Source organism: Poecilia latipinna, unplaced genomic scaffold, assembly GCF_001443285.1.
Source record: "Poecilia latipinna isolate Pla-1442-1.1 unplaced genomic scaffold, P_latipinna-1.0 Scaffold329, whole genome shotgun sequence".
Taxonomy (NCBI): domain Eukaryota; kingdom Metazoa; phylum Chordata; class Actinopteri; order Cyprinodontiformes; family Poeciliidae; genus Poecilia; species Poecilia latipinna.
This window is the reverse complement of record NW_015112945.1, coordinates 267,865-279,093: the sequence shown is the minus strand read 5'-3', so window position 1 is coordinate 279,093 and position 11,229 is coordinate 267,865. Positions and strand designations below refer to the sequence as shown.

The window sequence follows — 11,229 nt, the reverse complement described above, 5'->3', positions numbered from 1 at the left end:
AGTGCTCTTTTTGGACTTCAAAACAAAAACAGCTAAATGATTAGATGCCAAAACATCTAAAACTTTAAAAGTAAGTAAAATAATCTCAAAATTAATATGAAAATGAACAGGCAGCCGATGTGTAAACCTGCTAAAACTGGGTGATATGATCAAGCCTTGGTAAATGTTAGAAGACAAGCGATGGATAGACGAATTTAAAATGGGGTGGAGAAAGGTAGGGAAACATAAAAATGATGAAAAAGAGATTAATTATTACACATAATCTGTTTCTTGGCTTTTTTTTTTTTTAAGTCGGTGTTCCCTATTTAGGAATCCAGATCATAATTTAGGGCGTATTAGTTTTTATTTTGTGAATAATTAATTTAAAGATTTGAGCCAGTTTTGCCAGTTCTGTTGCCCCGTAGAGGGGTCCAGTAGATCCGGTCTGTTTGGAAGACAGGATCAGTAATTTTAGGAATGATGTGTTGGGTCATCATAAAATCATAGACAAGAGTTTTCATGAGGTGCCGCATAAAGTATAGAATTTTTTTTTTATTTTTTCTCTGATTATGACACACAGCCTCTCCCGTACCTGTTGCCGGCAGAAATAAAATATTGCAATTTTTTTTTTTTTTTTTTTACAAGAACAACAAATTTGACTGACGTAATATTTTAATGGATGTGTTTTGTAATAGTTCTGCAATAATCCATTTATCAAAAAAAAGTTTTCAGGAACATTGATATACAAATTAAACAACATAATATAATCGATATTTTGTATTATGTTAGTCACATTATGAATAGCTGTTGCTTTCTTGTTTTAAACAAACCACGGAAATCTCAAGCTGACCCAGATCCACTGTATGTTGTTGTGATGTGCTTTTTGAATATTTATTTTCTAATCTCTTCCACTAAATAACTGAAAGCAGATGAAAACTTTAAACTAGCAGTAGTATCATTAAACAGCTTTACAATCTTTTTTCTGATTACAAAATGTTTAATAATAATCTTGCCATAAAAGAGAGTTGAAATAAAATAAAATAAAAATTAAAGTTAAAACTGTTTGACATATTTTGTTGGGAACAACTGTGATGGAAATAAAGAAGTGGAGTAAAACATAAAGATGCGAATAACAACATGATGCTGCGTCACCATTTACTCTCTTCATTTTAATAAGAAAGTGTCGCTCTGCTCCTTCGCTTCATTTCCTGGAAGAGTGTTTGTGTTAAAAAAAATTTAATTTTTGGATCAATTTTTTTCATGTCATGTGCATGATTTTACCTTGTAATAATCTGAATCTTTTTGAAATTTGTAACTGTGAAAGCAACAAATTAATGAACATAAACACTGCAGAAAAAAATAATTATTCCAGCCGCCCGTTTAAAACCTCCAGGATGAATCTGCTATAAACTTCAAATTTAATGTTCAGCTTGTCATGACGGCTACACATAAATATATCTACATTTTCTAATTTTAAAAAAAAAATGTCTTACTCAAGACTATCATCGACTTCCTAAAAAAAAAAAAGACAAACGTATTTTTTTTACACCATCTCCTCTCAAACTTTATGTAAGTGATGTCTCTCAGCATGCTTTTAGCTTTCTATTTCAACAAGTATTCATCATACGTAATACAATATGATATGAACGTGTTAGCATTTTCTTCTTGTACAAACCGGCTGTTCAATTTCTATTCAAAATGTTTTCGTTTTTGAATCTCTCCTTTGAAATTTTACCTCGTGAATGAAGTGAAACGGACGAGAGTCTGGGCCTCAAATCTGTCAAACCTTCAGACGTGCTGAAGATCTGAAGCATATGCTCCACCTGTGACGTGTTGATCTAAACAACGTTTCTTCACATGTTTTGTATTTACAACCAAATTCCCAACATTCTACAATTTCAAACTTAAGCTTCTATACGTCTAAAATGAGAGCATAATTTTGTTCCAAAACCTACCACAGTCTGAACAACCCTTACAGGAAGTCCTCAGTGAAACAGGAAAAAAAAAAAATGCCCTGACATTTTGGTGTGCCCAGCGTTCTGCACGTTTCCAGTTGCTCCCCTTCCGATCTCCCCAGTCCTTCTTCCTCCTCTTGATCCGCTTGCTTGGTCTCCACATCCCAGCTTCTCGTCTCCATCAAGCAGACGAACGACCTTCATTCTCTTCAGCTTTAATGTTGCTCAAGCCGGTCCTCTGCTCGGGGAGCCGGTGTTTCTTTCTCACCGGCTTCCCCCTGGTCACCCGCAACGCGAAACGCTCACATCTGAGAGTTTCAGTTTGGAGACCCCCTGTGTGACTAAGACAGGGAAGCCCATGCAGGTGTGCCTCGATGGGTGAGTCACACCTGAAACAGAGACATGGAAAGGTGAGGTGGGCTAACTGAGCCCGTTCTGACTGGGTCTTCCCTCCGACAAAAGAGCATCAACAGAATCCCCTGCTTACTGAAAACGTTGCTAAGACTGAAACCAGACATCTTTCCATCTGGGTTCGATTTGAAATAGACGTAAAAGCAGCTTAATAAAACTGAATAGCTTCCAGTTTTATAGTGTTCGTCCTCAGTTGCTATGAGGCAGTAGCAGTGGTAATAGCGAGATAATTTAATTTGTCTGTTTTGTCTGCTGTTTCATTCAGGTCTTTTATCGCCTCCCACCAGTGGAACAGAAATCACCCACAGGTGAGAAAAAATGTCAGAACTAGTTGCCTATTACAAAGTCGGCGCTTTTATTTTCCATCACAGCACAGGAAATGTGACGGGCTTTCGAGTTGCGCCGTAGCAGCCATGTCTCCCCTCGCTGAAGAGTTTCACTTCCCCTCAATTGTTAGACCAGCTTTTGTCTGAACTGGTAGAAAATATTCACCCAGGCACACAGAAAGTCTGACTTCTGAGCGTGTTCGTTTTGACCCATTGCAACTTCGGACTTCCACATGTGCACGACACACTTTTCAGATTTTCAATTGTAAAAAAAAATCACATTTTCAAGCCATTTGTTGCGTTTCACTGCACAGTTCTGCACAACTTTGTGTTGATCTGCTACAAATGTTCCCATTAAAATTCAGTGAATTCTGCAATGTGGAAAGTGTTCAAAGGGGTTTGAGTGCTTTTGCAAATTATTGTGTGAAGTGCTTCTTGTGGCATAAAACTTTGGTCCAAATATTCAGATTATTTTCTGGATTAGTTTATTTTTATTAGCTTTATAGAATTCTTCAGTAAAGCCAGATCAAAAACACACATTACATCTTTAAAATACTGAATGGATCCTTCTTTTGTCTCGTTTTTTTTTTAAAGGGCACATCTGTGCAGCTGCAGCACAAGAACCTGACGTTTAGTCACGAGCGTTTCTCAAACTGCTGAATTTGTCTGGTTAAACATTTTCCACTTAACGCTGCTTCAGACTGCCAGACTCTAACCCCAAAGTCAACAGCATCGTCTAATCATGATATCCACTGTCAGTGAAGGTGGGTTTCATCAGGACGTTTGTGGTTCTGTAAGCTGTGAAGGTCCAAACACTAGTGACGGGTCTGTGGTCAGAAATACAGCAAGCCGCTTGTTCTTCAGCGTCGGTCCATCCTGCAGCACCAACGTGTCATCTCAGTGTTCAGACGTTCAGCAGGCGTTGCAGTTGTGACCCGGTTGCTGTTGCCATCTAGTGGTTTAAATTATACAATATACTGCTGCGACGCTTTCTTGATATAATAAATTATTGTTCATGCGTTTTGCACAGCTTGACGTGGGCAATGCTGCTTAACTTAGACACTGAAAATAAATCAGTATCATCATGTATTTGAAAACAGAAGACAGCACCGTACAGGTCCGTCTCAGCAAGTGCGAATATAATTGAAAAGTTAATTTGTTTCAGTAAATAAACTCAAAGGTTTGCTGCACACAGAATATTATATTTAACCTGTTGACCCCCCAAGAAGGGGGTAAGATGAACTTCCACCTGACAAAAACATACAAAAATAAATCAATAATAGACTCACAGTTATCAGATTAAAGCAGATGAACGATCGTGGCTCGCAGGTAATGAAAACCCAGAATAAAGTTTCTAAGAAAACAAACCAATAAAGAAAGATTTTAAAGTAATGAATATTCCCAGTGTTTTGTATCCATACATACTAATATAAAGTTTAGTGGAAGGATTGCTGAAGTGCTTTAATGTTCATGTTTTCACTTTGCTTGACAGGCCAGCAAACTTGAATGACCTAAACCTCAGAGGTAATCTGAGAGTAATCTTTAGCATCGGTATGGGATGACGAAGGATTCTCCCTTACGAAGTTTTAACAGAGGAAAGATGGAGAAAGGACGCCAACAAAGGGAGAGAAAAAAAACCCCAAAACATACTGACACGAATTCTGAAAACTCCAACCAGCTTTATATGAAAACAGGGTGAAACATTTGATTTGGGCAGAAACTGTTTACAGTTATAGTTGCACTTTCTACTTCCCTTCCCTTCTACCCAGCCGCCTTCTTCTAGCCCACACACTGCTGTGTTAGTGTGCCAATAGGTTTTTTTTTTTTTTTTTTTGGATCAAAATGTGCTGTTTGATGCTCTGAACCAGGAGGCAGAGGAGCAAAATGCAGATCTGGTGGGCTCCACTTCAAAACGCCGTGCAGACCACGACCAAACTGCAGGAGGGCTCTGCAAGCTGCAATGATCCCATTCGACACAGAGGAGAAGAAGGTTACAGCTGGGGCGTGGTTTTCTGATATCTCACTGAACTATCTGTCGTCAGCGTTCAGTAAATACCAAAGAGACGGCTTCGACGGTTATCATTGCCTGGAAAAGGTTAAAAATGGACCAAAAAGTGATACAAGTTCTGTTGCTTTTATTTCTTTGTCCACGTAAGTTCGATTTAATCTTATTTTTCTCATGATTTTTCATTGTTGTGCATGTGCATTGAATGACAGCAGAAGGAAATGATTATTGTTCTCATTTTACACAATTCAGAAATCCATTCTGCTGTTGAAACAGTAGGAGAGGGACAGTTAAAGAAAGTCAAGTGTACGCTTCCTTCGAAGGGGACGATTGTGTTCTGGTTTAGAGTGGTGGAGGACCAAGGCATGGAATTCATCGGGTCTTTCTCCCCTGCTGGTCAAGAAAAAACTCCTGGAGCCAACCACGGCAAGAACCTCATTGTAGAAAAGCAAAATAATGACTTTGTTTTAACGGTGAAGTCCTTCAACAAGAAAAGTGACAGTGGGATGTACACCTGTGCTGCTCTTGTCAGCGGAAATACGCTCTCGTTTGGACAAGTAACTCAGCTTCAAGGTAAGCTTTGCTTTATTACTCAACCCGATAGCTACATTTTATGTGGAGTAACATTTATCAAATTCTGCTCTTTTTTCAGGACCAATTAGAACGACAACAAAACCACCAGTAATCCAGGTCTCCACCACCAGGCAGACGACAACAACTCCGACCAGCTGCCATTGTAGCAATAAGGACAAATCAGGTACGCAGACCAAACTTTAAGTACAACACAATATCGTCTGCATAGTGACGAAGCTGCGCAGAGAAGCAGGCGGTAAAACCAGCATTTATTTAGCAGGTCCTTCCCTGTTTTGTGCTCCGATCATACTGGGCCCACTGGCCGGAGGCTGCGGCCTTCTTCTTCTGCTCCTCATCATCACCATTTTATACTGCAACAGTAAGTCGGGCTGACGTTTTGCACCCATAATTCACCCAGCTGTGGTGGACATTTCATTTTGTTGTGCAAAAATGAAATAATTGGTGTGGAAGTTTAAATAACCGTCTTCATTTGTAATGCCTTCTAGAAATAAGGACTCGGAGATGCCCTCACCATTACAAAAGGAAGTGAGTTGCTCTTTTTATTTTCATAATATTATATTGTCTTAGGGTTTTGAGGATGAAGCATTACGGGGGAAATTTTTTTACGTTTTTTTAGTTTTGTTCTCTCAACCATAAAGATTACGTTAAAGTAGTTGTTCTTACATTTTATCCCAAGCGATACGCTCATTTGAAAACTGGTTTTCAGAAAATGCATTAACTATATATTTAAGTTGCTCTTCATATGGCTGACTTTTAAAATGTTATTTGTAATATCTTATAACAAGTGTATGATTGATAGTCTTTTAGAATATTTTAAGTTTGTTTACAAACAGGCCTACATGTACAATAAATTATAAACCGCCTACAAGATCCTTTGAAAAACTTTTTCCTTGGTGAAATTGTTGTATCAAGTGCAAACTTTATTTTTAATTTTCAATTATTCACATTTCTCGCTAGGCCGAGGATGATGGCTCCTGAGAAACAACTGACCGATCGGTACGTCTGAAACGGATGTAGTGACTTCGTGTGCAGTTTTTCAAAGTGCAGCTATATTTCCCCCCTTATGTTTGTCACAAAAAAATGTTTTTAACAATAGCTTGTAAAATACAAAATTAATAATCTGATGTCAGACAAAAAAAAAGTTTGTGTGTGCCAGAAAACATTTAGTGACTGAAGCGGAGAGAGAGAGAGCTTTGGTTAATTATTAGTTATGTCAAACTTATTATTATTATTATTATTATGGACATGAAGTTTTTAACTGAGGTGCAGATTAATGTCAGAAAACAATTCGCTGCCGTGTTTGCATCTTTTTATTATGTCATGCGACAGTAAACTTGCCCAATCCTAATTGTTGCTGATGTAACTGAAGACGAAACTGAGAATATATTATTATTGTTTATATTACAAACTAACCTTGTTGTAACTGTATATACATATTTTTTTCTCCTCTTCTTTGCTCACATTTACAGTACTTCGATCTGAATTTCCTCTTGAACTGAGATCAAACTTTTCCGTCACACTTTAGCTTCCTGTTTGTGCTTCAAGCTTTTTATAACCACAGTTCGATTGTTCAGCTGAAATATAACGTGCTTCTGGGACGCGTGTTTTCTTTCATTGTAATACATCATTTGGTCAGCCAAACTAATAATAAAGAAGAACAAAATCTGAAATCTTAATTTTGCATGTTTTTTTTTTTTTATGTTTGCGTATTAAAAAAAAAAATCCTCTACAGTTCAGGAAAAACAAGATTTCTTTCTCTTCCTTTTCTTTTTTTAATAATTCCAGTCAAACAAACTTTCCTCGCGTGTTGCGTTTTTCTTCTCTTTATTTTATAGTATTTTTCCACAGATGTAACAAACTCTTGAGAAGCTGTGAAATTACAATATTTGAGACAAAGACATTCGCTTTAAAACCCACTGGAGTGGAGAGGAAGCGGGCTGCTGCATCAACAGCATTCAGAAAAACCCACACGTTAGAAGAAGAGAAAGCTACATTTAAGGAGATTCTGTTCCTTAAAGCTTTAATAACGCACGTGTCCGTTGGACCAGTTTTGGTTTTCGTTCCTGATTTGTATTTATTTTTTTGTCACTGGCATCGTTAAATGATGAGTCTTTTCATGTTGGCTTTAATTTCACGTTTTGGCACAAATGATGCCAAACGTAATGATTCTAAGGTTTGCATTTTCTTTAATATGATTTATTTGGTTAGAAAAAAAAAAGGAAGAAGCAACCCTCTGTAAATTATACAGTGTTTTTCTTAAAAGAGCAGAAAGTCTTTTTCATTTTTACAGCATATGAATGATAGCACTTCACAAACCTTGTAAACATATCAGTTCACTAAGTACACTTGTGAATACCACATTTTTTTTTTCATAACAAGAAACATACTAAAAGACCCTTACTTCTCTAAACAGACATTTCGTTTGCAGAAACAGAAGAAGCGTTTGCAAAAAGCTCCGAGATACAGAAAAAAGCTCGACTCGTCCCGGAAGTCCTCCACATAATTAAACATGTAAACGACGCACTGGTTAAAACACACACACACACACACACACGCATACACACGCACACACACACACAGAGCTGTACACTAGTGTTCTCCAGAGCATCCAACCACAACTCGACAGGCAACTTGGCTTTTTACATCAAGATTGCGCGTACATCCCAACACAAAACACTCGCCCCTCAGTGCTCCCACTCAACCTAAGCTTACGCAAGTGTTGCGTCATGATGTTCAGGTGTCACGCCAGCTGAGATGCAGGACTTTAAGGTTAAAGGTTTCTTGCGTTTGTTTCCAAACAGTTTCTTCATTCTCTCTTGGTCTCGCCTCTCTCGTTCTCTCGACCCATTTTGATGTGAAAAGTCTTTTCAGTTCCGTTTCCCCCCCCCCCTAGAAACCAAGTAGTTTTTTTTGGGTTTTTTTGACGTCTTTGAACAGAAAACTTAGAAATAAGTCGGTGCTTGCAGGTATGTTTGTGTGTGTGGGTTTTTTTTTTCTTTCTTTCTTTCTTCCTTTCTTTCTTTTTTGAGCAAGTGTTTTAGGCTGTGTCTAAGTCTGTCGGTCAACTACTATACATTCTTGATGAGCTAGAAAAATAGAATCAACATCCGAAAAGCAGCTCCCTCACTTATGCGTCCCTGTGGTCTGGCGGAGGAATTGCACCCACAACCTGTGAAAGGATGAGACAGGCGGTCAGCACGTGTTGGTCGTCGGGTGAAACCGTCTGCTTCGTGAAAGACGGGAGCGCATCTCACCGAGTGAACTAGCTCTTGCCTCCCTTTGTCGTAGACGTGGGCACAACATCCGAGCTCAGCTGAGCCGAGAGCACGTCAGCGGCAGCAGGTTGGGTCTCCTGTTTCTGTGGGGAAGTTATTGTGAAACCATGAAAAACAAACAAAAAGGAGGGAACATGCAGAAACTTTACAAATGCTCTGCTTCACGGAGACCTTGCTTGATAACCCGCTTTCAGCTCCAAAACGCTCGCACGTCGCTTGCACCTGCTCTACCCTAGTGTCTCATGCGCTGAGCGAATAAGCACCATCGTTGGCATCCAGGCACAAACGTGCAACACGGTGCAGGCAGACGTGACGAATCTACACACCTGCTGCTGCAAATATTTGGCTTCAGATCGCCGTCGTCCAGGCGCAAGCGAAAAGTAAGATTTAAGACTGCAAGCTACAAAATGAAGTACTAAATCGTTTATGAAGAAAAGACGTGTAGAAAGCCACTTTTAAATCAACGGGAGATAAAAAGGCTTGAGTTCTCGGCTACAGAATGTAAAAGCTACTGGCGAGATTCACCTCTGTTTACTATGTGAAAAATATTTACTAAAGTTGAAAAAAATTCTAGATTGTGGAGTTTATCACATTTGCTCTTAGCAAACATGCACCTTTCAAAAGCTGCAAAGGAATAATTAAACAAAAAAAAACTTTTTTTTTTTCCTGTATTTATATTTTCTTACAAATAAAAAGATATTCCATATGTATTGTGTGTTTGGCATCTTAAGCACTCATAATCCAGACATTTGTCATCAATTGCAATTAGAATAATAATTTAAAATAACTTTAACGTCTTCTTTAAAAAAACAGCTGTTAACATCGCCTTTTTCCAGTGTCTCCCGCCATGTCTCCATGGTTACACTTATCCATTCCCAAAAAGGCCGGTGAACATTTTTTGGTGATGTCATTGCAAGCTGCCTTTCTGTCCTCTTGTTTCTTTCGTTTTTTGTTGTTTTCAGGTGAAAGGAGCCGTGCAGAAGCGTGCTCTTATGCCTTTGTAGTAGCAACTACCTTCAGCTCAGTTTACCCTAGAGGCGCGCTGCAAAAGTCGGATGCCTTTTGCCCTGGCTTGTGGGCAGAACATGTGCAACTCTAAAATGCTTTGATTGAAAGAGGCTAGCGTGTGAAAAGGCGAGCCTTAAACCTGGGCTCCATGCTCTAGCTTACTTTAGACTTTGACTTTGACTTGCCCTTGCCCTGCAACAAAATTGACAGACTGGTTATGTTCACGCTGCTCCTAGTGGTCGTGACGCAGCAGCTGCCCACGAGTTTTCTCCAGTGAATAACATTAAATTAAACTGGGTCACCCTCCAGCAGTAGTTCTTAAAAGCATTCGGTATCATTTCTAAATGGCGTTGTGTTTTATGTTAATGACCACATTTCAGTTTTACCTTCGGCTTGTCTGTTTTGGATTTGGCCTTTACGGCGTCTGGGGTCAGAGTGTCGGCCAGGGAGTCCAGGGCAGGAGCAGCCATCGGCTGAAAACGTTAGAAAAAAAATAACAAAAAAACAAACTTGAATTCAGTAACAAGCTTTAATTCAGACAAACAAGACTTGATGAAATTTACAAAAAAAATACGTTCTAATGAAATGTATAGGGAAAAAAAAAGAAAGAAAGAAATCATGCGATCGGATAGAGTTTAATTTTCCAGTGACCTTCTGTGGTTTTGCGTCCAGCACAGGAGGCTCCAGTTTTGTTGTGGCTGTGCTGACCGGAGCAGAGGCCTGGTCAGGTGTAGAGAAATCCCCAGACAGCAGGTCCAAGGCAGTTTGGTCATCCATGGACTTCTGCAGGGGAGAGGAGAGAGAGAGAAAAAAGGGAGTAAAAATCTTTCTGCATCCATCAACACGTGATGATTTATATTTTGTTATTAATAAAAATTCGTACCTCCTTGTGTTTTGCCGCTGCTTTATCCTTTGGTCGTTTCTTTAAAACAAACAAGACGTACATAAGATTCAAAGTGAACAATATTGCCCCACCTGAACCAACCAACAACATTTCAGCCTAGTAATATGGATTATTGCTTTGCAAACAATGGGAAAAATCAAACATTTTCAGTTGGCTACATGGAGGGAGTAATGTAAATAAAGCTGACATATTTCTACTAAGGGAACCATTACTAATTTATCTACACAAAACCTCACTTAGAAAAAAAAAAAATCAAAACAAACCTATAATTGTGTCTTTACTGTGTTAACTTAAAAGAAGCCATCACTGAGCTGCAGTTTCAATCAGTTTTACCTCCAGGTCTTCCTTAGTTGGCCGAAACTCCGGAGGCAGAGTGTCGTCTCTTTCTCCCATCTTAATCATCTTCTCTTCGACGAGCTTCTTCTCCTGCACCGACAGAGCGGCCACACGTCAAAGAAGACGATGCGACGCGGTGGCCCCGTCGTCTGAGAGTCTGAGGAGGACTTACCTTGACGACGTCCTTGGCGGGGACGGGGGCAGGCTGCGGAGCGGGGGCGATGTCCTTCAGCGTGTCGGACAGAGCGTCGAGGGCGTTGTCCGCTTCCGCCGGCAACTGAGTCCACGAGAGAAAGAAAAGGAAACAGAAAGATTGATTTCTAATTTCTGGATGTTGCGAGATCTAAAAAAAAAAAAAAAAAAAAAAAAGGCCTTGGGCCCCGGGGGGCTTTTTCCCGGATTGGGGGCCTTGGGGGAAACCAGGGGGCCGGTTTTT

The 11,229-nt window shown here is 39.4% G+C and overlaps 2 protein-coding genes across 22 annotated transcripts in view; one reads left to right on the top strand and one right to left on the bottom strand.

The window, feature by feature from the left end:
* The first annotated feature begins 4,667 nt into the window (after positions 1–4,667).
* On the top strand, positions 4,668–7,645 carry cd8a (CD8a molecule). Of its 2 annotated transcripts, none has more exons than XM_015035261.1 (6): positions 4,668–4,822; positions 4,929–5,249; positions 5,329–5,433; positions 5,530–5,628; positions 5,756–5,795; positions 6,228–7,645. In XM_015035261.1, the coding sequence occupies exons 1-6, from the start codon at positions 4,774–4,776 to the stop codon at positions 6,274–6,276; spliced, it is 663 nt and encodes a 220-aa protein (XP_014890747.1). In that variant the 5' UTR covers positions 4,668–4,773; the 3' UTR covers positions 6,277–7,645. The 2 variants fall into 2 exon arrangements, with proteins under 2 accessions (XP_014890747.1, XP_014890746.1); XM_015035260.1 differs by having other exon boundaries at positions 5,527–5,628.
* Positions 7,456–11,229, bottom strand: part of cast (calpastatin) — a 48,398-nt gene continuing 44,624 nt past the window's right edge. For 19 of the 20 annotated variants that reach the window (XM_015035257.1, XM_015035238.1, XM_015035244.1 and 16 more), the window contains 8 exons: positions 10,966–11,070; positions 10,791–10,883; positions 10,437–10,475; positions 10,205–10,336; positions 9,940–10,026; positions 9,716–9,745; positions 8,525–8,628; positions 7,456–8,439 (listed from right to left, as the gene is read on the bottom strand). In XM_015035257.1, the coding sequence (XP_014890743.1) occupies positions 8,533–8,628; positions 9,716–9,745; positions 9,940–10,026; positions 10,205–10,336; positions 10,437–10,475; positions 10,791–10,883; positions 10,966–11,070 (582 nt within the window). In that variant the 3' untranslated portion in view covers positions 7,456–8,439; positions 8,525–8,532. The remainder of the gene's footprint in view (positions 8,440–8,524; positions 8,629–9,715; positions 9,746–9,939; positions 10,027–10,204; positions 10,337–10,436; positions 10,476–10,790; positions 10,884–10,965; positions 11,071–11,229) is intronic. The other variant, XM_015035240.1, reaches the window with a different exon arrangement.

Excerpts from the sequence above, each read along its gene's own strand:
- cd8a (XM_015035260.1), top strand. The coding sequence starts at position 4,774 with ATGGACCAAAAAGTGATACAAGTTCTGTTGCTTTTATTTCTTTGTCCA. Across the intron at positions 4,823-4,928 it reads GCTTTTATTTCTTTGTCCAC|AAATCCATTCTGCTGTTGAA; the intron begins GTAAGTTCGATT and ends TACACAATTCAG. Across the intron at positions 5,629-5,755 it reads CACCATTTTATACTGCAACA|AAATAAGGACTCGGAGATGC; the intron begins GTAAGTCGGGCT and ends AATGCCTTCTAG.